General features: G+C 40.3%; 2 protein-coding genes across 4 annotated transcripts in view; one reads left to right on the top strand and one right to left on the bottom strand.

The window, feature by feature from the left end:
* The window catches only part of TMA16 (translation machinery associated 16 homolog), a 51,369-nt gene extending 29,056 nt beyond the window's left edge, over window positions 1–22,313 (top strand). The window contains exons 7-8 of one of the 2 annotated variants that reach the window (XM_077752742.1): window positions 340–470; window positions 19,572–22,313. In XM_077752742.1, the coding sequence (XP_077608868.1) occupies window positions 340–433 (94 nt within the window). In that variant the 3' untranslated portion in view covers window positions 434–470; window positions 19,572–22,313. Of the gene's footprint in view, window positions 1–339; window positions 471–7,164; window positions 7,181–19,571 lie in introns of those variants that run through there. The other variant, XM_077752743.1, reaches the window with a different exon arrangement.
* Window positions 4,142–24,271, bottom strand: part of MARCHF1 (membrane associated ring-CH-type finger 1) — a 553,625-nt gene continuing 533,495 nt past the window's right edge. For both annotated transcript variants that reach the window (XM_077752739.1, XM_077752740.1), the window contains 2 exons: window positions 20,024–20,171; window positions 4,142–8,468 (listed from right to left, as the gene is read on the bottom strand). In XM_077752739.1, coding sequence (XP_077608865.1) covers window positions 8,170–8,468; window positions 20,024–20,171 — 447 coding nt within the window. In that variant the 3' untranslated portion in view covers window positions 4,142–8,169. The remainder of the gene's footprint in view (window positions 8,469–20,023; window positions 20,172–24,271) is intronic.

Below are 24,271 nucleotides of genomic sequence, written 5' to 3'. Positions count from 1 at the left end.
ATAACTTGTGAAAATGGCAGATCCTGCTCCCCCTTAACCATTTGTTCTGGGTTTCCCTGTACCATCAAAGCAAAAAACAGAATAAGCACCCTGCTTGGAACTAAAATAGGTAGGTATTTGTTGAATGGATGCATTTACTTTGTCATTTAGGATAATAATTATAATTCCTAATTTTATTATATATCATTATATGTAATAATTGTGTCATGACAGTAATAGTCATGTTACTGCTGGCTGGACCAGAGTAGCCTAAGAGACAATTTGTTGTTAGAATATTGCTTTTAAAGGATATCCTTAATCATTTTCTATAGAACATGTTTTTTTTTCCCCCCCCCGCAGGGATAACTTGCTGCCTTTGTTTGGCTCCTTCTTTTCGGTTGGTAGACCATCTTGTAAGATGGCTTCCACAGTCCATGGTCGTGGAAGAGAGTAAAAGTAACTCACTTTGCTGGCAGTTCTTTGTAAACGAGGTAAACTTTTTCTTGTAAAGAGCCAGATAGTAAATGTTTTAGGTATTGCAGCCCAAATGTAGTTTCTTTTTGCATATCTGTGTGTGTGTGTGTGTGTGTGTGCATGTTTTACTACCCTTTAAAAATGTAAAGATCATTCTTAGTTTTGTGGCCATACACGAAATAGGCTGGACTTTGCCTGCTTGCCATAGTTTGTCAACAGTAAGTGGAACTTCCATGGATATGAGCTAATGGTACATGTCTAAGCTCAGAGACGCCGTCGTTAACTCTGACAGTGGTATCTTTCCAGATAACCTAGTCACTTCTTTTCCTCACCGACATAGATGTCTCCTTAGGACTCTGTCACCTCAAATAGAAGCTTTTTCTACTCTTCTATGCCTGCGTTTCAGGAGCAGGAGATTAGACAAGTGTCCTCTTTTCTCTATTGCCGCTTCCACTTCTCCCTTTTAAGCCCTATCACTGTCTTCCTTTCCTTATTATCTTACCTCCCAGAAGAACCTTCTCCTCATTCATTGAAGACTTTAGCTCTTGGCTCAATTTTCTTCTCTTCTGTCTTAATCATTTCAGTGATGCTAGGACCCTTGTGGTTAACAAATCTAAAATTGTAACTTTTTTCTCCACTCCATTCAGAGGCTTCTCGGTGACCACACCAAGAGACTTATCAGCACCTGAAACTCCCATAAACTGTGACTGTTCTATTCTCTATTTACTATCTCCTTTCCCCTCCACTGCCGAAGTTCTGTACTTTGACTTCATTCTTTCATTGTGCACCACCAATCTCCTGTTTTCAGATTTTGTGTTTTGTTTAGATTTGGGTTTTATAGTTGCCTCCTGTCACATGCTCAATCCCTTTGCCCCTGACTGCATAGTATTCATCTTTCAAAACTCAAACTGAGGAGCACTCCCGAGTTATCTGTCTCCTTTATACCTGTCGTTCTCAAGCAGCTCAGCATTCCTGGAGAATGTCAGACAGGTTTTTCCATTGATGTTTGCACATCCAAGTGGATTCTCAATACTGCTTAGCAGTTTTACTCTGTACCTGTAACACGTTCGTTTTCCAACTTTGAGATAATTTTGATTACTTTTTCATTTGTTCTAGCTCAACTTTAATATTTGCCTCCTCAACCAACTGTTCACTTTATATACATCACTGAGAAAAGAGAAACTACCTTCCCCTCCCCCTCCTGTCCCCTTCCTTTCCTTTCCTTTCCTTTCCTTTCCTTTCCTTTCCTTTCCTTTCCTTTCCTTTCCTCTCCTCTCCTTTCCTTTTTCCTTTCCTTTCCTTTTTCCCTTCCTTTCCTTTTTCCTTACCTTTCCTTTTTCCTTCCCTTCCCTTCCCTTCCCTTCCCTTCCCTTCCCTTCCCTTCCCTTCCCTTCCCTTCCCTTCCCTTCCCTTCCCTTCCCTTCCCTTCCCTTCCCTTCCCTTCCCTTCCCTTCCCTTCCCTTCCCTTCCCTTCCCTTCCCTTCCCTTCCCTTCCCTTCCCTTCCCTTCCCTTCCCTTCCCTTCCCTTCCCTTCCCTTCCCTTCCCTTCCCTTCCCTTTTTCCTTCCCTTCCCTTCCCTTCTCTTTTTCCTTCCCTTCCCTTCCCTTCCCTTCCATTTTATGGATATGGCAGCTTTTCTCCTTTCAGAGGCAAATACTCCTATTTGTGTTGTGGATCCCAATCCCTATTATCTCATCAGGAACCTTGAATCTCTCCCAAGTTTTTCACTTAATTTCTCACAACTATTTGTAAATCATCTTTGATTCTTCACTTTCTCTCTTCCATACTCTCCCCAATTAAATTTAGTTAGGTCTGGTTCAGTTTTCAAAAAGAGAGTCAAATCAGTACATGTCAGGCCATCTCCACTCTTTGCCCTTACCTGAGTGAGGCACCAGGCCTTACCTGTGAATTCGCTTCCTCACTGGCCTTCATGCCTCCATTCTTGGTCCTCATAATCCATTCTCTGGAGTTGCTGATGAATTTTGGAAAATGTACACTATAATATGCCATTCCAGTGTTCATATTGTTAAAGTATCATTCCATCAATTTTTTTAATGGTATGTTTATTTGGTAGGTATAATTTTGTTTCTAAACACTTTAATTTTTTTAGAACAGTTTTAAGTTCACATAAGAATTTGGGGAAGGTAAAGAGATTATATCTGCTGTCCCCACACATGCACAGCTTTCCCCCATTATCGACACCCCCTTCCAGAGTGACATAGTTACAACTGCTGAACCTACATTGACATTCATCACATTTGGGGTGAAATGCATATGACCTACCGTGGCTAAAGAGGCCTGAAATGACTTGATTCCTGACTGCTTCTCCAACCTCAGCTTGTGTCCACTTGCCCTTGGCTTATTGTACTTCAGATATACAGGCCTTCTGTCCATTCCTAGAATGGCCACGCTCTTTTCTATTGTGGAACAGCTCTGCTGGCACCCTGAGGACCTTGTGTATATCCACTTAGGCCAGGCTTGGCTCAGGCTAACCTGAGTCTTGGAATGATGCCCCATGAACTTCCTAGAACTCAAGGATTTGGGGCATGGGAGGAACTACCATGGGCTACTTCATGTATGCCTCCCTGTCTTTCCAGAGAGGACATGAGACAGTTGTCCTTGCCTCTGGATTTTGATGAAGTATGAGACTCCCATTTGGAGTCCCTTTAGGGCCTAGCTGCAGGCCACAAAGTTGTTTAGCTACNCAGTTCTGTTGCATTATCATGTCTTCTTTCATCTCTCATGCCTCCCTCTTTTTGTGTCTTTCCTTGGGACAAGACTCATGGGGCTACTGGGAGGTTTTCTTCTTTCTGCTCTCGCTGTAAGTAAGAAACTCTGACTCTAACAAGGGCTTGCTGTTTGTTTACTAGCTGAATCTTGCTTGATGCTTACCAGTCGGGACTGTGGTTATCTTTCCCTCTGCCTGCATTGCCCTTTCCCTAAGTTAAAGTATTTCTCCCCATTCTCTTGCTTCCTTTGGAATCTCTATCCTAGCTCCCAGTTTTAGGATCATTAGCTGAACACACAGTAACAATGATTTGTGATCCAGGAGTATTTGTTATAATTCACGTGGTGGGAGAAGACTGTAAATTTGGATATCCAATTAGGCAGAATGAACTCATACTCTTAGTCTACCAAAAAGACCTGGAGGTGGCCTTGGGCTAGGCAGTCAGTTTACCCTGAATTCAGCTTTAGAAGTTGGGGCTTTGGAGAGAGGGATTTTCTTCTCTTATCAGCAAACAAACATTATAGATTAGAAATCGATTCCACAGTCTTTTCTTCTATTATTTAGAATGTATGAAATTATTTAAATTTACTATTTTATTATCTCCGAGTAGCGAAATGTGGTTAAATTCTTTGGTATATCCAAGCCTTATTTATGAGAAAGTCTTTTCTTTACAATTGTGATTTTTCTTCTAGGTTTTTTTTTTTTTTAACAAGTTTTGAAAGTCTATTTAGATTATTTCCATTGGATTTCCCTTGCTAACATACCTCTTTATTCCTTTCTATAATATTAGGGTGAGTCAGCCTGTGTTGGCTTTAAAGTAATTATGAATATATTCAGAACCTGCTTAAACACCCAGACTGTTATAAAATCTTAAGAGCTCAAGCATTTTTGAATGTTGCATATACAAACCTGCCAAAATCCTGGTAAATCAGGCAAAGAGTATAGAAACCACAACAAAAATTTAGGTCACTTGTTTAATATACAAAGTCTTTCTTTCACAGATAATTATTTTCTTTTCCTTAATTTGTCTCAGTACACATTATTCACAAAACAGTAAGTTGTTAATGCAAGAGAATTAGGTAAAACCAAAAAAGTACAAATGCTCAATCTCAAAAATTGCACACAGTTAAAATAATTTTTCCTTGTTTGTTTTAAATATGATAATCCAATTTCAAAATGGGCTTCAGATTTGGAGGAAACACTGCAGCCCAAAATAACAGTACTTCCTTTCAGCTGTATTGATATGTAAAATAGCACCTTTGGGCTGACTTAAGAAAAAAAAGGTTTTTATCTTTCTTAATGAAAGTGTAAGTCCTACATAATTATTATATAACAACTACAATAATGAATAATAAGTTTAAAGAGCTCTACTTTGTTCCAAAATATTCATTGACAAGATAAGGAAAGGTAAACTGTCAGGCAAATGGAATAATCTTCCCCACCACACCCCCTTGACAATTACAGTTTCCTAATGATGTCATTGCTGTAATGAGCTAATTTTCCAGCCAAACAATAGATATTTTAGGGGTACCCAGGGACCTTTTGCAAAACAAAATAAGTGAGGCTATCTCTGGGGCAGTACTCACATGTAATAGCAGCTCAGAGTGAGATTTAATCCAGGGGCACTTTGAAAGACTCCTTCAATATATACCTCTCTTCAGTGTCTCCATTGCTATATCCCAGGTTGATTGGATCATTTTTGTTTTGATTTTTTTCATTTTTGTTTTACTTGTGTGTGTTCTCAACCTTAATTGCCTTTTGGACTTCAATCTTTAAAAAAATACTGGACTTTCATTCCTTTACAATTCAATCTTTGATACAATGAAAGTGAGAGTTCTTTTAAAAATTAACAGCATAAATGTCTGTGGTTTATGGTATTGATACTACCAGATGCATGATTATAAAAAGCCAAGGTTTTTAACAGAATTGCGTTGTCATTCTTTCTTCAATTTCAGTCCTTTGTTTCAATTCCATTTTCTTACATGAGCAGGTAAACATGCTTCAAAAACACTGTCATCCTGAAGCGTAGCTTTTGAGGGGTATATCCAGTCCACATAAGTATTGTCACAAAGCCAAATCCTTTCACTGAAAGGGCAGTTGCCACACAGAATTTGAAAAGAAATCAACATTAGGTTTTAAATGCATGTAGTTATTTAAGATTGTTTGAACCACAAACAGCCATTGTAGGAAACCTTTGTAAAAGATTTAAATTCAGGAGATCAGGGTTTATAAAGTTCAGAAGAATAATTGCAGAATAAAAAGCTGACTGTAACCTGCTAGGGACCTATATATATTATATTCTCATTACAAGAAAGTCAAAGCCTGTACAAGTTAATTTTGAGAATTTAGGTAGGGTCTTAAAACAAACACTATCATATTTTTTTGTTACGACAGTAATGCTGATCTTTTCATTCTAGAAATGTTTCCTTAGTGTTAGGTGTAACCCTTAATAAACAAGGCCTACTTTAGCCAATCCTCTCCCATTGAGAAATGAGCTGTGCACTTCCCAATCATGCTTAGATTTGTACAGAATTTAAATAGTATTTTTAGTGATTATTAAGGTAAATAATCATTTTCCTTCCAGAGCAGACAAAAGAGACATCAACATTTCATTGCTTGCTGGTAACAGATTCCCTCCCACCCCTTCCTCCACCCCCCAAGGAATATGTGTAAACAACATGTTGCCATTGCTAAGCTTCAGTAAAAATGGATTAGTAAAAAGCTTAGGGAAATTAACAAAAATGGAGTCAAGGTTAATCTATTGGGTGACATGCCATGGTTAAATCACACAAAGCTTCTATTCATGAGTAATTATCTTAAAACTTTAAAATAGAAATTTAAGAGGAAGTTGATACAAATTTTAGTTTGTTTAAAGTTCGTTAATTTTTTATTACAACACTTTTGCCCTTAATTGTGCAGAAATTTTGGTATACTTTAGTTACTTCAACTTTGTGTTCCCTGTGCCTTTATTCCATACCTTCCACAACAATAAGTTTTAAGAAAGATGTATTTTAAATCTTTTGTTTCCTGACTGACCAAAAACCTTAACACTTTTCTCATGTACATACATGAAATCAATCACCCACGGACACTGCACCCCCCCACACACACTTGACATTGTTTACCTTTTATTTATTTCTAGGAATTGGGACTATTTGGACTTTGTCAGCCACTACTAATATTCATACCATCTTTCTCCTCATTAAAAGGTTATTTACTTTTTTCCTATGATAATCCATTAAGAACAAGCACACTGATAATTACAAAGTGCATCAATGTGATACCCAGGTTTGTGCAATGCCATACCCATGCTTTGGTTCTTAGGGCCATCACGGTTGCCTTTTCACAATAATAAATATGACAGATAACAAAAATAAATCACCTTTTAAAATGTAAAACCTCTTTCTTTGACAGGTCACTAAATCTATAATCATTAATCTAGCTCACTGCAGAATCTATCATCCACACTTCAGTTTTACATGAATATCCAAGGAGCACAATAATCAGCTGTACGTCAAACCTCAACAACTCAGTTTATTACTTATCACAAAATCTGTTCAATATCTTTACTTCCCAGCTGAGCAGGGAAATGTTGTCAGCTTTTTCAAACAGAGTATAAATGCTTAGTCATAACTACTCATCTGTCAAGTTGATACCACATGTGTTTAAAAAAAACTTACACATTTGACCTAACAAAAATACTTAATTTTTGTTTCCCTATCGTATGTGCTTCATAGTAGCAAACAAGGTAATTTCAGAACTTCGCCGCAGTTAGATTATTTCATCCTTCCCTACTTTTTTTTTTTTTTTTTTACCCTTTAGAGAAATGGTAAGTTTACCTAACTCAGGATATTTAATTTGATGAATGTAAGTGCTTAATAAAACTATAACATTTGTGACTTTGAATAAAAGAATGAATAGAGCTGTTGTTTTTTAAAATATTCAATTGTTCAATGAAGTGAAGGCTCTGCCTCTAATTTTAGGGCTGTGTTATCCAGTATGGTTAATTCAAATGAAGATATGTTGTAAAGATACAATACATACTGGATTTTGAAGACTTGGTTCATAAGAAAAAGTTGTAAGTAAAATATCTCAATTTTTAATACTGATGACATGTTGAAATGATAATTTGATATCTAGTGTTAAATTTAAAAATTTCACTTAGTTTTACTTTTTCTTATGGGGCTACTAGAAACTTTAAAATGTATGCATATGATATGGCCTGCATTTGTGGCTCACATTATATATCTGTTGGACAACACTGTTTTAGAGGGACCAGATAAAATGTAGGACCTGATAGTTGATTTCAACTTCTGTAGGTATTTAGCAGTGTTAATCACACCCAGAAAACTCTGAAGATCCTTTGTTCATGATTTAAACATAATTCTAAGTATTGATCTCTTCAAATGTATATTGCATCTATTTTAAAAACATGCATCTGTTAAAACAACTGGACTCCACTATAGCCATAAAAATCTGTTAGCCGTCAAAGTATAAATATCAAAATATGCATCCTCCAAGTTTGCTTCTGATATGACTTAAGGTAATGCAGACAGTTTCAAGCTTAAAACCAAGTATGTTTCTTATTTCCAGATGAGAGAGTTAACATTACAAGGCCTTAGAAGAAATACACATTGCAATTCAAGTCTGTATTCTTAAACTTTCTCCTGCTACCGTGAAGACGCATGTGTCCATTTAGTCTTTTGTCATTGCCTGAAAGCATCCCTCACTCCATTGGTTCTTAATTGTCTTAGAAATCGCCCTTTAGCAAACTTTTCACATTTCTGTATCACACTTTGGACTGCTTCGTGGGATCCTGGACATTGGTGCCTTTTGGTCCTTTCCTTTTTGAGCAACGTAAGGAAGGATGAGTCAGTAGGAGAAAGGAGAAGATAAAGGGAGTGAATAATTCAGGATCACTTCTGTCATGTGTAGTGGCTAAGGGCTAGAAAGATACTCTTCAGTGAAGAAACTCCCAACTGGTTCCGTCACACCGGTATGACCTCAGGGGGGCTGCCCTCTGCAGATGGCAGTGAATTTGTACCCGTTTGTGACACAGGCACCACCACGGCATCCTTGATGTCCGTGTTTACATTACACGAGAAATTCTTCTCCTGCTTCTTGGCAGTGTCTGGGCAATTTTGCACAAAGATCACACGGTTGTAGGCCTTCAGCCTGCGCCATAACTGAACGTAGACTTTGCACTGTACGTACATGAAGACAAGACCTCCCGTGAAGCCAATGGCCACCACAACCAGTTTTGTCCAAAATGGCCATTCAAGAACACCTTTGAAATAAAAAAGAGAGTGTTATCACCAAGTTGTTATCCACGGATTTGGTAATTTTTTTCTACGACTCCTTCAAAAGACCATGACTGCCTACTAAATTTTGTGGATAAGAAATATATTGTTAACAGGCAGTAAAATGCTAACCAGAATTGCTTAATTGCTTTCAACTCTTTTAAAGGTACTGTTGAAAGTGTACGTGAAGGAACTCACCTCCCACTATCACGGTCTGATTTCTCCTTGTAGCATCAAGTACCTACTGTGATTATCAGAATGACATTAGACCTTTGATACTTACTTTGACATTTGTTCCTTATAGTTCAATCTTGAAGGAGAAATGGTGAACATGCTAAGTGAAAGAATCAGTTAAAAATCCTTTTAAAGGATTTTACCTTACCTTACCTTTAAGGTTTACCTTAAAACCTTATAAAGGTAAAGTAATAGATACTTTTATAGGATTGTACATACAGGTCCCCCTCCCCACCCTCATTCCCTTTAAATTTAAAAATGTGAAAAGACATGCATAAAATTTAGTATTTTAGTCATTTTTGTTTCTTAAGTCTTTTTGTCACTGAGAACCATTTTCTTAAATATCAATATTTTCTCTTAATTTCCACCATCATAACCAGAAATTGTCTTTCACAATTTTTTAACTATTTATTTCCCAAGAGTTTCTTTAATTACATCACTACTATGAATGTTAAATACATGACAGTAAGGAGTCGTATCTCTTGCCACCATCAGGATGTGTGGAAGGTATAGTAGCTATTTACATTCATGTGAAAAACTTAAGTATGTTGTGCCAGGAAGAGTTGGTTAGAAATCAGTTTATGGGAGTTTATGATTCTGTTTTTGGGTTTTTATTATAACAATGAATAGAGTTGTAAGAAATGTCCTACCTATATTTTGTAATAGTGACATAGGCTTTATGCTGTAAGGAAACTGACACTAGGGCTTGTTCCGCTCTGACTTTAGTGCTACCTATGCAAGGAGAACACTCATCTGACACACAGACTAAGGGTAGACCAGTGGTCCTCAACAGGGGCAAGTTTTTGTTTCCCAGGGGATATTGGGAATGTCTGGAGATACTGTTTATTATTATACCTGGTGTTGAGGTGGGTGGGGTGCTACTGACTTTTAGTAAATAGAGGCTGCAGATGCTGTGTAAACATCCTCTACTATGTAGGATAGCACTCCCCAACAAAGAATTATCTAGTCCAAAATGTCAGTAGTGCTGAGGTTGAGAATTCTTGTAGAAGATAATCATTTAAGCTTCTTAATTGCAGGGAGGATTCAGTATACAGATCAGACAGCTTGGAATTCTCCAAATTTAGAAAGATTTTTGCTCTTGGCAAAATTGATCAGTAGTTTCTGTGTGTTTGGAATGCTTTAACCACAGACAAGCTGGAGAAGACGTGCTTTATCTCCCATTTGGGGGGAAAGTCCCCATGGGTTACATCTAACTTTCCCCTCTGCTAAATCAGACTACCAGCTGTTCTTTCTAAGTGTCTAGAGGTTTTCTGTTTCTGAGGCTTTGTCCATGATATTTCTTCTCTCTTGGTTTTCCTTCTCTATTTCTGCCTGCCTGCTGTTCCACAAAACCCAGCTAAGAAGTAATTTCCTCACATTCTTCCAGTTTCATGTTCTTTCTTCCACTTGGGGCCTGAATTAACTTTCTAGTAAGTTACTCTTACTTTGGTATACCATAATCTTGACAAGCACAGAATTTATGTCTGGTTGATCTTTCTTTATTTTACAGTGCCTTGCTCAGTAGATATTTCAAGGATGAATGAAAGCTTTTGAAGTTCCAACTTGGATTGCTTTGCCTCAGTCTTTTTAATATAACCAGAGGTGACCGCCATTCTTCACTTGCCTGCGACGCTCTGCTTTCATTGGCGGGTGACCTGAAGAAGACTCCACTCTTGTCCTACCTCTCCTTCCTGAAGTAGTGGCTGGAACCCAAATGTACTGGAGAATCTGGGCCATTTTTTCTGCTAATTCTGGGAGACAGTCTGATTCTTCCACTTTCTTTTACAAGGTTCTCTGAATCGATCTTGTCTTCTTTCTAGTCATTCTTCCTTCATATGTTTGGGAAGTCAGGGCTCCCAGTATTTCCCCCAACAGTTTATAGCGTATGGACTATCTCCTTACCCCACATCCAGAAGCCATTTGGGTACAAACCAACAGTCCACATGACCATCTTCTCTCAGAGACAGCCTGATCTTTCTCTTTCTTTTTACTAAGTGGACAAGATTTTTGTTTCCTATATACTATTGAGCAGTTATAAGATTTTACCTTGGAAAACTCACTAAAAGGATATTGTGAGAGGAGATAATAACCTGGGGCTATTCCAAGAATGTTTCCTTTGGTAAGATTTTTTTTTTTACCTCCTTTTATTAAGACTTAGCAATTTGTCTTCATGCACAACTTTGTTGGACTAGTCAGTTCTATGATGTCTTCTGTAAAGAAGAAAGAATGTACACAATAAGGGCGGTAGAAGAGAGAAGGCACAAAATCTTGCTCCCTGTGGATCCTCTGTGTAAACAAGGAATTCTTGGTCCTCACTAATACATATTTGAAGTTGGAACCTGAACTTGGAAATGCCAAGAGCACAAAGTTGTTTCTACCTGACAGTTTGGAAGGGGAATTTGGAAAATTCAACTTGAGGCAATTCTACCATGTGCTCATGTCTCTGAAGCCCAAGGATCTATCTATCTGTACTTCTGCCTTTGTGTTTGGGATCTTTCTTCAGGAGTTCCTGTAGGTTTAGGAATGAACTCTGTCTCCCTACCTTTTAAACATTAGAGGGAAACTTGCTTGGAAATTCTTGGATACGAATTGGAGGAGCAGATATTCCACAACCATTTTTCTAAGGAAATGGAAGTCTTCTCTTGTCCCTTCTAATAGGTAAACTTGACTCATTCACTGTCCATATTGTCATGCCAGTCCTACACAAATGGGCCATAAATTTTCAAGCAATCTCAACATATTATTATTAAATTCTTCCAGGCGTCCTCTCTGTAAGTGCACGTGTGTGACGTGGTACTGGAGGGCTACACTCTCCTCCATGCTGCCCCCAAATAACCAACATGCTAGTAGGTCTTCTGTGAAAAGGTGAAGGTGGTCTGGAGAGTCATCTGGGGTATGATACCGAAGGCTTCATATAGCAGATGAGATGAATGTATAGTGCTACCAGAGCCACAGAAGTCAGCCCACGGTCTGTAGGAATATTTATATTTGAGCAAATAAAAGCACTTTAGACAAAGAAAAGCAAATGGATCTTTCAACTCATTACAGACTCTTGGGAGTCAGTCTGCAAGATGTTCCTAGCAAGCCAGAGAGGAAAACTGGGGACTCTAGGTAAAAGTATAGAACTTGAATAAAAATAGAAGTGAATGAAACAATAGAATTTATAAATTATTTTCTCACATAAAAAATCTTCCAGATATTCCTTACTCTGTTCTCCATTGGGGTTGGGTAAAGAGATGTGGACTGGAGCTATTTAAGGGCATTTCCGCTTCAGGAACCTGAGACTAGGGTTTATTGATAAACCGGACCACTGCGACCTACCATCTCTTACCTCCTTTATAATCACTTTCTTTATCTTCACTCCCAGAACCCCCCCCCTTCCTGGCTAAGAAATACCCCGATCCCAAACGATTCAAACTTTTATTCAGTTTCTTTGCAGTTCAGACCCCAATAGGATGTCCCTTATTATGCCTCTCAAAGGCTGTTTTCCTGTGTAAAAGCCACACTCATTCTTGAGGATTATGGGTTTTTTTCCCCAAGAATTAGTCACTTAAGTCTTTGTATCTTCTTTCCTAATTCAGAGAGCGATTTCATTTCCTTTAGGTATTGAGAGCCTATTAATCTGGTATTCTCTTTTGTCTCCGTTTCCTCATCTTTGGTAGCTTGTTAAAAAATACTCCCACTTGGCTCACACGTCCCTGTAATCATGTCCTTGGGTATCCGTCCCCTGCCTCATTGACTCGACTCTGGCTGTGGCCACATGACTGGTTTGGGCCAACAGGACAGTATCAAATAGGACACAACAGAAACTTCAAAAGCGTTCCCACTGCGTGTATGGTTCGCTCTCTTGCTTAAACACTGCAATTGCCATGAGAAGACGACGGGGCCAACAGGCCCTGTGCGATGAAAAACACAGCTCAGTTTCTGTCATCCCGCCAATAGCATGCCTGTTGCCAGGCGTATGGAGGAGGCCAGTCTTGATTATACAGCAGCCAGCCAATGTGCCAGCTGTTTGCAGACACATGAGCAGACCCTGCAGAGAACAGCCAGTCAGGCCCCGGCCAGGAGGACTGCCCAACTGATCTGCAGAATTGGGAGTGAAATAAATGCTTGTGGTTTTAAGTCGGTAAGTTTTAGGATAGTTTGTTATATAGCAAAAGATAACTAATCTGTCGGTTAAAAATGGAGATGTTAGTAGTATTTACCACACAGGGTTGCTCGTGTGGATTAAATGGATCGTTCTGGACACAGAAAGTGCTATGTAAATGTAAGTTATCGTTGCCATCTGAATGATTTAAATGCTGCACATCTTTGGCTGATGGGAGTTGTAGACTAAGCGCAAAGCTTTCACTGGTGCCTATAACCTAGACCTTTCTAACTTTGGATGTCCCGTCTGGACTCCAGGGCAATGAAAATCTCCAGAACTAGGAGAGGAGAAAGTCCAGCTAGCTGCCAGCCAGGCCACTGGTATTAGTCAGAACTATACCTCCTCACCCTGGGCCTCTGGGCATCCTTCCCGATCGGCAGTTCCCTTCATGGAGAAAAACTCAGAAATCTCACCGACTGTCTATTGTTTGTTTGTTAGGAAACATTTAGGCCAGATTTTCAGACCACAATGACAGTGGTTTGCAAGCTGAAATGTATCCTCTTTCAGACTCTTCCAGAGTCATCTATTTTTTTAGCTATATTGTTTCTCTGAAAATATATTTCTTTTTAATAGAATAGGGTCCCCAGTTCTCTCCACTGGTCACCTCTGACATCTTGCTTCTTTGGTCAAATTGGGTAAACCACAGGCTCCTGGGAGGGCGTTCCTAATAAAGCTGAAGATGAGGCAAATTGCTTCCTTCCTCATCTTTAAAACAGTGATCCCTAGGGGCGCCTGGGTGGCTCAGTCGGTTAAGTGTCCGACTTTGGCTCAGGTCATGATTTCACGGTCCATGTGTTCGAGCCCCACATGGGGCTCTGTGCTGACAGCCCAAAGCCTGGAGCCTGCTTTGGATTCTGTGTCTCCCTCTCTCTCTGCCCCTCCCCTGCTCGTGTTTTCTTTCCCTCAAAAACAAAGATTAAATGAATGAATGAATGAATGAATGAATGAATGAATGAAACAGTGATCCCTAAAATTTTTTCTGGCTTTTAAATTGGAATTCTTAGAGTATTCTGCAGATCTTATGTAGCGGATCATGTAACTGGAGACACCTGGAGTGTCTCAAAAGGCTTTTAAAATCCCCAAACAGCAGAAGAGAACCTGTCTCATTTAACAGCTGCAGGGACAATGTATATTTAGAAAAAGCATCTCACTGGGAAGTTGGGATATTTTTGGCCCGGTGCTTAGGTTATGCAGAGTTACAAAATGTGTTTGCATAAGGGTGTGTGTGAGTGATGGGGCTCGGGAGACAGTTTTCTCCTGCACTTTTGTCCTGGTTGCTTCTCTCCCGTTGCTTAAATCATTAAAAAAAAAAGTTCACATATTTGTAACATTTTTCTTTACTTGTTTTAATGGTAATATTCACTGAGTAAAGATACAAATACAAAAATATATAAAAATATGAGTATATATATAAGAAATATATAACTATTGGGCATCTGGGTGGGTCAGTGTGTTTAAGCGTTCGACTGTTGATTTTGGCTCAGATCATGATCTGAGTTGGTGAGGTTGAGCGCTGCATCAGGCACTGGAGTGACATGGTGGAGTCCGCTTGGGATCCTCCCTCCCCCCCCCCTTTCTGCCTCTCCCCTGCTCACAATCTCTCCTCTCTCTCAAAATAAATAAACATTAAAAAAAGGAAATATATATAAATTATACAAATATGCGTAGTATGTTTCCATTTATCTGATGCGAGACCAAGTTCATGGTATCTTTGAAAAATGAATCAGAAAGAACCTTTGAAGGGTATTCAGTCCAACTTCGTTTTTCAAATGAGGAAATCTGAGCTTCAGAGTGACTCTTTTATTCAAGGTAACTAGTTCACAACCAAGGCAGAACTAGAAGCCTGGCCTTCTGACAAGTAGCTCAAGTCAGTACTTATCATGTTTGGGTTGTTAGGCAGTAACAGCGCACACACTCACTTTAAAAAGGAATGCTTTAACAACAGTGCTCAAATGGAAAATATACAGCTTGCTGGAAAGTGATTTTTAACACCTGCTCGAAGCAGATGTTCACAGCTAGCGAGTGTGGCGCAGCCTATCTGCTGGGGTCAGCCACAGCTGGCAACAGTGTTTGACCCTCTACTAATATTAAATCCTCTCTGAGTAATGAAGCACGGCCCCTGACCGGCAGATGCTTAGAGGCTCTCAAGTGGGGCAGGCCTGACAAAAAATGAAATTTGTTATGCTAGCCCCTTGGGGTGTACACATTTACATAGTTCTAGGGCGAGATTAAAATTTGCACCTGCTGCATGATTTCACTTCTATGTGGAACCTAAAACACAAAAGCAAAACAAACTAAAAACAGAAAAGAGACTCTAGACTCAGCTACAGAGAGCAAACTGTGGTTGCCCGAGGGGAGGAGGTGGGAGAAAGGTGAAATAAGGGAAGGGCGGTCTAAACGTCCAGTTAGAAGTAAATCATGGGGATGAAAAGTACAGCATAGGGAACACGGTCATAGGGTAGTAGCTCGGAATGGTGATGGATGGTGACCACACTCAGCTACAGTGAGCATTCTGTAATGTGTCGGATTGTCCAATATCTGTGTCGTCCACCTGAAACTAATATTGTATAGCAGCTATACTTCACTAAAAAAAAACACTGCATCCCCTGTCTCTTGAGTAGTATAAATTGTTGTTTTCTCGGTCTGTATTTTGTGTTTTGTTTTCAGCACACAAGCAGTCTACTGGAACATTGTTCTAGAATATGTAAAGATAAGGCAGGAAGAGGATTGTTTCACCAAATTAGAGTTAGTAGTGGGTGATTGAGGGTGTTAAAGTTTTGAGTACCAAGTCTTTGATTATTATTATTATATATTTTTTGACATTACAGGCAACAGAGAAGAGAGAGAGCTATCTGGGGCACCAGGCTTATTTAATCTTAAAGAACAACCATTAAAAAACACATGGCGGATTTTTTTCCTTCTGGTATTGTTATTACAGTTCAAAGAATTTTGCTGTTTTACATTCAACCTCAATTCGGGTTGAAGGACAATTTGTTCCTCTTCCAATATTTTTGAAGGTTTTCAAAATGGATTTAAGATATTTTGACTTGTAAATTATGCAGTTTTTCAGACTTTAAAAGTAAATTCAGGCTCAGCACTCACAGTCCTAATGCCAAAGGGAGATTAAAATAATGACAACTCATACAGATGCCCACACTACCTGCAAATGTGTACTTTGGGAAGTCAGGCTTTAAGTACAATTTAAACATAAGTACAGATGGTCCCTTTTGCAAAAGTCACTAGAGTTTCCATGTGAAAGTGCCCAAGTTAGGTAGGAGCTGTCCCACTGGCAAGTGGCTCTGTAGGAAGTCATGGGCACAGTGTCCAGATGAATATCTTGCTGCCTAATTCAGAAGCTCTGAACACCAAAGCTAAAAGTTATCTCATTTCCACTTGCTTTTAAGAAACTGAAAATAATTTTAAACAGTATACAGTAGAAAGCTGACCTGACCCTTGACCATATACATACATACATACATATATATATGTATGTATATATACATATACACACACACACATATGTATATAGCTGGTCTTTGATTATCATTCAATATTTTCTTTTGGGAAATCTGAGGGACCTGAGTGATAATCCATTTGGAGACTCTGGCCTGAAATTCTGCATCCATTCAGAACTGAGCGGGGGTGGGGGAGCATTTTGAAGAAAAATTCTAAAGAAACATGAAAGGTAGGAAAGTGTGAGCATGAGGTATGAGGCACTCACACTTCATTGCTTCTACATCGTTGACTGGGCCACTTGCCAGGTCCCTGACACCGTGCTCGGCCCCAGGGATATGCTGGCCAGCGATCTGGCCTTCTTTGAGCTCAGAGTCTCTTGGTGCCAGGAGACTTAAAATTAAATGAGCAATTACAATAGTGTGTGGTAAGTTTCCTGGTAGAGCGGAGCTACTCAGCATGTCTGCAAATAGCATGACATATGGGATAATTAAATCTAAGCCTCTGGGGATAAAACTCAGGCTTTGTAGGGTATAGAAACTCCACAGGTAATTCAAATATGCGAAAAATGGAGTAAGTGCATTAAGTGCAGGATGCTAGGTGAGCACGTTTCTCAACACTTGAGGGCGTCAGAATCACCTGTTGGCTTCTTAAGTACAAATTGCTAGTCTCTGTCAGAATTTCCGATCCATAGGTCTGGGGTGAAGAGACGCCAGGAATTTCATCTCTAACAAGTGCCTAGGTGATGTTAATGCTGTCAGTCCAAGGAACCATTTTGAGAACCACCATGGTAGTAATTATTCTAGTTTAGGTTGCTGAACCAGGTGTCCCAGAGCAAGTGATACTTAAGGTAAACTGCAAAGGGTGAGTGGAGGGGTGTGAAAACACAGGAACAGTGTTTGAGTGTGCAGTGGACAGAAGCTGGAGGAAAGTTTCATGTAGAAGGAAAAGTTGAGCAAAGGACTAGAAGTAGATTTGTGGGGCTGAACAAGTGCTCAGAATAATTGACTACAACCAGGTCATGGTGGGGGCGGGGATGGAGCAGTACAGTCACATGAAAGAGTTTGGGATATATTTTAAGAGTGGCTAAGTAGGGACAGGATGTGATCAGATGTGGGTTTTGTACATTTCTGATGATGACATTATTGGGCACGGGTTAAACGTGGGCAGAACTGGAGAAGGTCTAGTTAAGAAGCTGTTGCCATGTTCAAGTAAAAGATGGGATAATTTGCACAAGGATGAGGGCAGTGAGGAAACAAGAGACATGGACAGATTCCAGAGACCGATGAGGCAGAATAATAGGATTTGGTGATTGATTGAAGGCAGAAGTTGGCAAGAGGGAGAGGAGAAATGACAGCCCGAATGGATTTGGTAATGGGTGTTAGCAATGCCTCTTCCAAGGGTGTTAGGGTGGAGAGTGGTTGTAGATTAAGAGTTTGGACACATTGAGTTTGGGGTGCTTGGAAGACCTTTACATGGAGAAGTTCAGGTGGTAGAGGACTGATTTGTTGGAGGACAGTATGAGCTGGAGATGATAAATTTGGCACTTGGTTCTCAGCATAGAAATGACAACTGAAGACAAAAGGGTATCCGGGGGCCCTGGAGAATGAGCAGGCAGAGTGAGATGGATGGAAGGAAGCCTGGGGCCAAGGGTTTCTTGGGTTCTGGAGACTTAGGCTGGCTGAAGTCGGGGTAGTCCTGTTCGTTGTAGGATGAATGATCACTGTTCACTCCCTTGTCTCGGAAGTGGGATTGAGTAAATGAATGTAAGGGAGAGGTTCTAGACTATCTGCATGTGGATGGCACAAGATTGCCTCTTCTCATCATGTCCAGGACAGGTGCTCATAATCTTCCTTCCCTTTCATGTAGCCAGAGAACAGGAGGAGCCCTGCAGGCGGGTATCATGGTGCCCACTGGGAGAGGGCAGGGCCACACCGGGGCCCGTCTGTCATAAACACTGGTCTCAGAATCAGACATCTACAACTATTAATCCCTGGCTGTCAGGGCTGGCCTTGACTGTTAGAAAAGCACTCGAGTCCAAAGATCCTACACTGGGGTGTGCTAAGGTGAGAGTGATGGGGTGCCTCTTTGTTTTTCTACACATACATTACTGCTGTGTTTATGGCGCACTTTCTGTTTCTTAGCTTGGGCCAGTCCCTGCAAGTATAGGGGATATAGGTTAAAAAAAAGAAAAAAAAGTCCTATCCTCAGGGAACTTATTAAACAGGGATGTGACTTTTTTTTTTTTTTTAATCCAGTATCTCAGGAATAATGCATAATGTAGTTGTAAACAGTCTAGTTTGGTATACATTGTAAATGTCAGTGTAATATCGAACTAAAAAACAAATACAGCCTCCCCCGACCTGACCTGTTTTTCTACCCACCACATCCCTGCCTGCGCATCTGGCTCTGGCGGGTCCTCACAATCCCTTCCTCCCAGTGCTGCTCCAGCGCCCAGGAGAGCGCATGCTGGTGCTCACTGCTGCCATCGGGCGGGCAAGCGGGAGAATGGCACATTCCTGCTTTTATGAATCCAGACAAAGAGATGCAGAAATAACCAAAGTTTCCCTTTTAATATTTTCCTCTTTCTTCTTTCTTTCTCTCGCTTACTTCCTGTAACCTTTCTCTTCCTTTCAGTTTCTTTTTTTTTTTGAGGGAAACACATTTTTTAGAATACTACAAACTTACAGTGTTACCATCTGAACAATTTCACTTTTTAAGTTCACCAGTGGCTTAATAGTGTGTGTGTGTGTGTGTGTGTGTGTGTGTGTGTGTTTCCCAGGGTTGATGGTGGGGGTGGTTTGGGGAATATTTCTCACTGTTATACCAGCTATGATTTTTACCCTATGCGGAAGCTGGAAGAGCCTGATGAGAAATGGAGCTGAGTACATTCAGAAGTGAAGATAAACAGTCTATTTTTCCTTCTGATTTAAATGACCTATCCATTTCAGATGTTTGAATCTGCCTTAATGATTTTTAAACAGCTTTATTTGCAGGCTTGACACCGTCCTTCACCATTAAACTCAACATGGCTAAAATTTCAAACCATAGTGTTAATCTATTCTTATCAAATTATATGGTACTAATTAATAAGCTATAACACATTCTGTCTTATTCATGTTTTAAAAGAAGCAATAACTATGGTGAATTAAATTAAATGAAAAAAACATTCCACTTTCACAACTGTTTGTTTGCTTTTTCACATCAGGCAGAACATGATTTAAAAATTTTTTTTTAACATTTATTCATTTTTTAGAGACAGAGTGCAAGGAGGGAGAGGCAGAGAGAGAGAGGGAGACATGGAATCCGAAGCAGACTCCAGGCTCTGAGCTGTCAGCACAGAGTCCGACGCGGGGCTCCAACTCTAGCTGTGAGTTCATGACCTGAAGTCGGGCGCTTTCCTGACTGAGCCACTCATGCACCCTAGAGCATGATTCTTAATCAGCTCCCGGAAAGCTTGAAGTGATGTATAACATCTATATATTTCTCTCTACCAAGGTTTACGTGGACTTGATAAATTTTGCACCTCAGCTTGGGACCCTAGGCATTCAATCAGAGTATTTATAACATAACTAGAGATGACTTAATTGCCAGTACTCGTTTTTGCTAGTGTATCACACATGAAGACCTAATGGGAAATAGCTTCCCTACCCACCTCTGATGTCATTAGAGAAACCAAGAGAAGGAAAAAAAGAGACATGCTCTTACCATTATCGTTGCCTTGCTTGATTTCTTCCGCTGTCCGATCTATCAACACATACAAAGACCAAACGACACAGGTGATCGCGATTACGTGGAAGGTGACAGAGCAGAAGATTTTCCTCCTTTCGCTCGTGGTCATCTGTAGTTTTTCCCACTGCAATCGTAAATGAATCACTTACAACACTGATTTCGGACTAGGTAACTTTACCCCCCATTTATATCCCAGACATTGACTGCAAATGGAGGAGAAACAAAGTATCTGCAATTTCAGATGACAGGACAACATTCAAATAAGTTGTGTTGGGAAAGATATGAGATCATAACCCCTGGAGTTATATAGAACTTAAATATATATTAAAATGAAAACAAATATTTTCCTATCCTTCAAACAAATTAAATCAAGTAATTTCAGTTTTGCTAGCCTGTAGTTTTCTTGTCTATGACACGGATGGGATAGTTTTACTGTTGTACAATTTTTAGAAAACATTTTCTTTCAGGTTCCTGCATATCCCCCTTCTTTGTGGTACTAGATTATAAGTAGTAATAAGTAATCTCTTCTTGGATTAATACATAACCAGATATAGTGTTCATTCTTGAACATATGTACATTAACAGGTATTTGAATGGCTGAATGTTATCTGTGAGCAAAAGTCAACATCTGCTCACAGCCCTTTTCTGAGAGAACACATTTTATCATCTGGGCAATGGGAGAGAATCTGAGGAAATCTTGATTTTCTGCTACCACTACTGTCAAAATCACTGACCCTTAGTCACATACCTCAGGAAGTTGAGGACTGATCCCTCTTGGGAACGGAGGAGGACCACAATTTTTACTGTAATAAGTTACGGTTTATATGAAGGAATGTGTCCATTATTTACTTTGGGGAAACAGACTCAAAATTTTAATGCCTTCACAGCTACAGTATGACTTCATTTTGTGTTACGAATTGTGTCTTTATTTTTTGCTGCACTGTTTCTAAAGCGAAGTCAAATCACTGTGATCTTATTAGAGGTGAATCAACGTGTCAAACTTTGAAGAATCCATGATTTTTTCCCCATTCTTTACTTATGCTCTTGCAAAAGCAAAATCTTTAGACCTTCAGAAGACCCCCTTCTTTTCCCACCCTCTCCACATCCTCAGTTGAAAACAGGGCATATGTTCATGCCCTGTAAGTCCTGGCTCTGCCTCCAGCTTTGAGACATAGGTGAAGTTGCTTAGCCTCTCTGGGCCAATCGCCTCATCTCCATAAGATGCAGATTGTGGCAGAGATGGTGACAGAGAGGTATGGAAAGAGGATACCCTCTCATTTTCCTTTATTAACAGACTAATTCCGTGAAGGTTGGCATTGTGCCCAGCTAAAAGCTGCTCTCCAACCTTCCCTGACAGAGGTGGACAATGACTGGTTTCCACCAACGAGATGAGATGTCTGTGTAAAGATACTGAGTTCTTGTCTTCCTGGCATAGGAACTACCCCTTCTTCCTCTCCTTCAGTTCTCCTTCTTTGTTACCTGGAATTCATAATTATCAGTAAGAGTCCCTACAGCCACCTTGCAACCCCCAGGGAAAGTCTAGGGACTTGGAGAGATCTCAGCCTGATGAGCAACAGTTCATCTCTGGACGCCCACGTTATATGCAAGGAAAATAAAGCCCTGTTTGATCAAGCCGCTGTTTCTCAGGACTCTGCTACTTGCTGTCAAATGCAATTCCTGATCGAAGAATTAAATTGATACTTCCTAACTTCCCTTCCAGTCTGACGATTAAGATCCCATAATTTCATTTGTAACAAAGCACGATACCTAACGTCTGATCATGATCCACCAGAAAGCTTTACAAACCCTTCAGAGAAATAAATGTTGTATTTCCAAACACGATTCATTCCTCCCCTACGGGCTAGTCATCACGCAGGTCTCCTTTTAAGGGTCTGTCTGAACCAATTAAAAATTCACACTTCGTCTTTTACTTTCTATTTGATTAAACTGTATTTTACGTATTATACCAAATAAATAATGGAGAAATATTGGTGATGCTGCTGTGGGAAAAACAGATGCTTCACTTTAGGCTTTATTTGGAATTAATAAGCACTGAACTGAGAAGGTTTTAGTGTGTTTATCTTGGTTTTATCAAAACTTCATACCGTATCTGTGAAAGGTTGATTTTTAAAATTCTGTTTTGTCATTGATTTGTCATGTTAATCTGAATAACTTGTGTAATTATAAAACAGAGTATTATCATTTGGCAATAGTGTTTTGTGATTTAATCACTGTTGTGAATTATCTTTATATTCAGTACGACCAAATAAAATCACAGGATGGTGCAGAAAAGCAGCTTTACATGTTTACATTTCCTAAATGTTCCAAGCAGATTAAAACATGTTCAGTAACAAAATATCCATACGAAATCAACCCTCACTTGTAAAACTGGCTTAAAAAAGAACCTTAAGAATTGTGTCTTCTTAAATCTAAGGCGCATTTTGATGAGGTGACAGAGAACACATTCTTCAAATGTAATGAGCCTCAAATAAAATATCAGTGGGGTTGACAGGGATGGGCCAAATCATTTTGTAAAGATTCCTTCAGGTTCCAGACAATAGAAGCTCTGAAGTTGTCACTTCCTAATCTCAGTAGCATTTTCAGGAGAAGTGAAGTGTAAAGGGACCATCAAAGTTCCCCGCTTTCCTTTATAAATTCTTACAGGGACTATTGTCGAATACAAGAGACAGCACAGGAGTAAATGCAATACCACAGTGCCCTCTTCCTAATGACTGCATTATTGCACACAATATTCAGCACCAAGCGTCAACAGAAGTTGGTGTATTTTGTAAAATGCTCACCCATACTCGTGTGTTCGGGTTTATATATAAAGTTTGAATACGTTTTGTAAGACTTTACAATGAGGAACGGATTGAAAGGCAAAGAGAGAAATCTTTTAACAAGGCTGTCATGAGGCGCCTCTGGGTGACTCAGTGTAGTTGAACTGCCGACTTCGGCTCATGATCTCACATTTATGAGTTCAAACCCCACACGGGGCCCTTGCTGTCAGCACAGAGCCCACTTCGGATCCTCTGTCCACTGCGCCGCTCCCTCCTCCGCCCCTCCCTATGCATGCTCTCTGTCTCTCTCTCTCTCAAAAATAAACATTAAAAGGGGCGCCTGGGTGGCTTAGTCGGTTAAGCGTCCGACTTTTGCTTGGGTCATGATCTCGCGGTTCGTGGGTTCGAGCCCCGCGTCTGGCTCTGTGCTGACTGCCAGCTCAGAGCCTGGAACCTGTTTCAGAGTCTGTGACTCCCTCTCTCTCTGACCCTCCCCTGCTTATGCTGTCTCTCTCTCTCCTAGAAATAAACAAAACATTAAAAAAAAAACATTAAAAAAAACCCCCAAAAACCCGAAGCTGTCATGAAAGGACTGTAACTTAGTATTTGGCATCATGAAATTGAATACCAGTACACAAAAGATTTTATTACAGGAAAGCAATAATCTGTATAAATGCACACAGCATTTGTGTCCCGCACCCCGTCCAGTTTTACAAAGTAATGTGTGCTGATGCCCATCTGCCCCCAGGTCCGATGTTTACCATGGGGTCCCCTCTGAGGGGGATATCAGAGGGGGCAGCTGCCCCCGGGGTCAGTGTGTCGCCTGCCCCGCAGCGGTGTGGTGTCAGCGTCACCTGGGTGTTTGTTCGGGGTGCACATTCCCACGCTCCACTTCTGAGACGACTCTGCGTTGGCCTGGCCCACAGCACCCAGAGAAGACTAACCCTTGCTCCGTCACTGATGACACGCAGCTCTCGGCCAGGGGAACAACCCCACCTTTGCCCTGTGGCCAGCAGGGCCACCGCCGTTCCTCTTTAGATTATTCAGTCCCGAATCACATATCCATCTGCGGGTCCCTCAGTCTTAAGAGGACACATGTTTCTCCAAAGAGACTCGAGGAAGCTGATGGAACTGGTAAGTCAGCAGCTCCCGAAACACCACAGCACACCAGCCAGCTGTCTACAACTCTTTACACCGCCACACACCCCCATCTGCCCCCCATCAGTCGCTCAGTCCTCTCTTAACTTTCAAAATGAAGGATTAGCTAATGTTGCGAAAACCAGTGTCACAGAATCTGAGCGCCTCCTACGTGGGTGGTCTCGGACCTCGTTGTAGGCGTTCTGATCTCTAGGTCTTTGGTACCTGCTTTGTCGCTCTTGGCCCTTGGTCCCTTACGGAAACCCCTCAACAATAGAAAGAATTGAGCAGGACTCTGTTATTCACT

This window comes from Crocuta crocuta, unplaced genomic scaffold (genome assembly GCF_008692635.1).
Source record: "Crocuta crocuta isolate KB4526 unplaced genomic scaffold, BGI_CrCroc_1.0 scaffold346, whole genome shotgun sequence".
NCBI classification, from domain to species: domain Eukaryota; kingdom Metazoa; phylum Chordata; class Mammalia; order Carnivora; family Hyaenidae; genus Crocuta; species Crocuta crocuta.
This window is presented reverse-complemented; position numbering and strand designations above follow the sequence as displayed.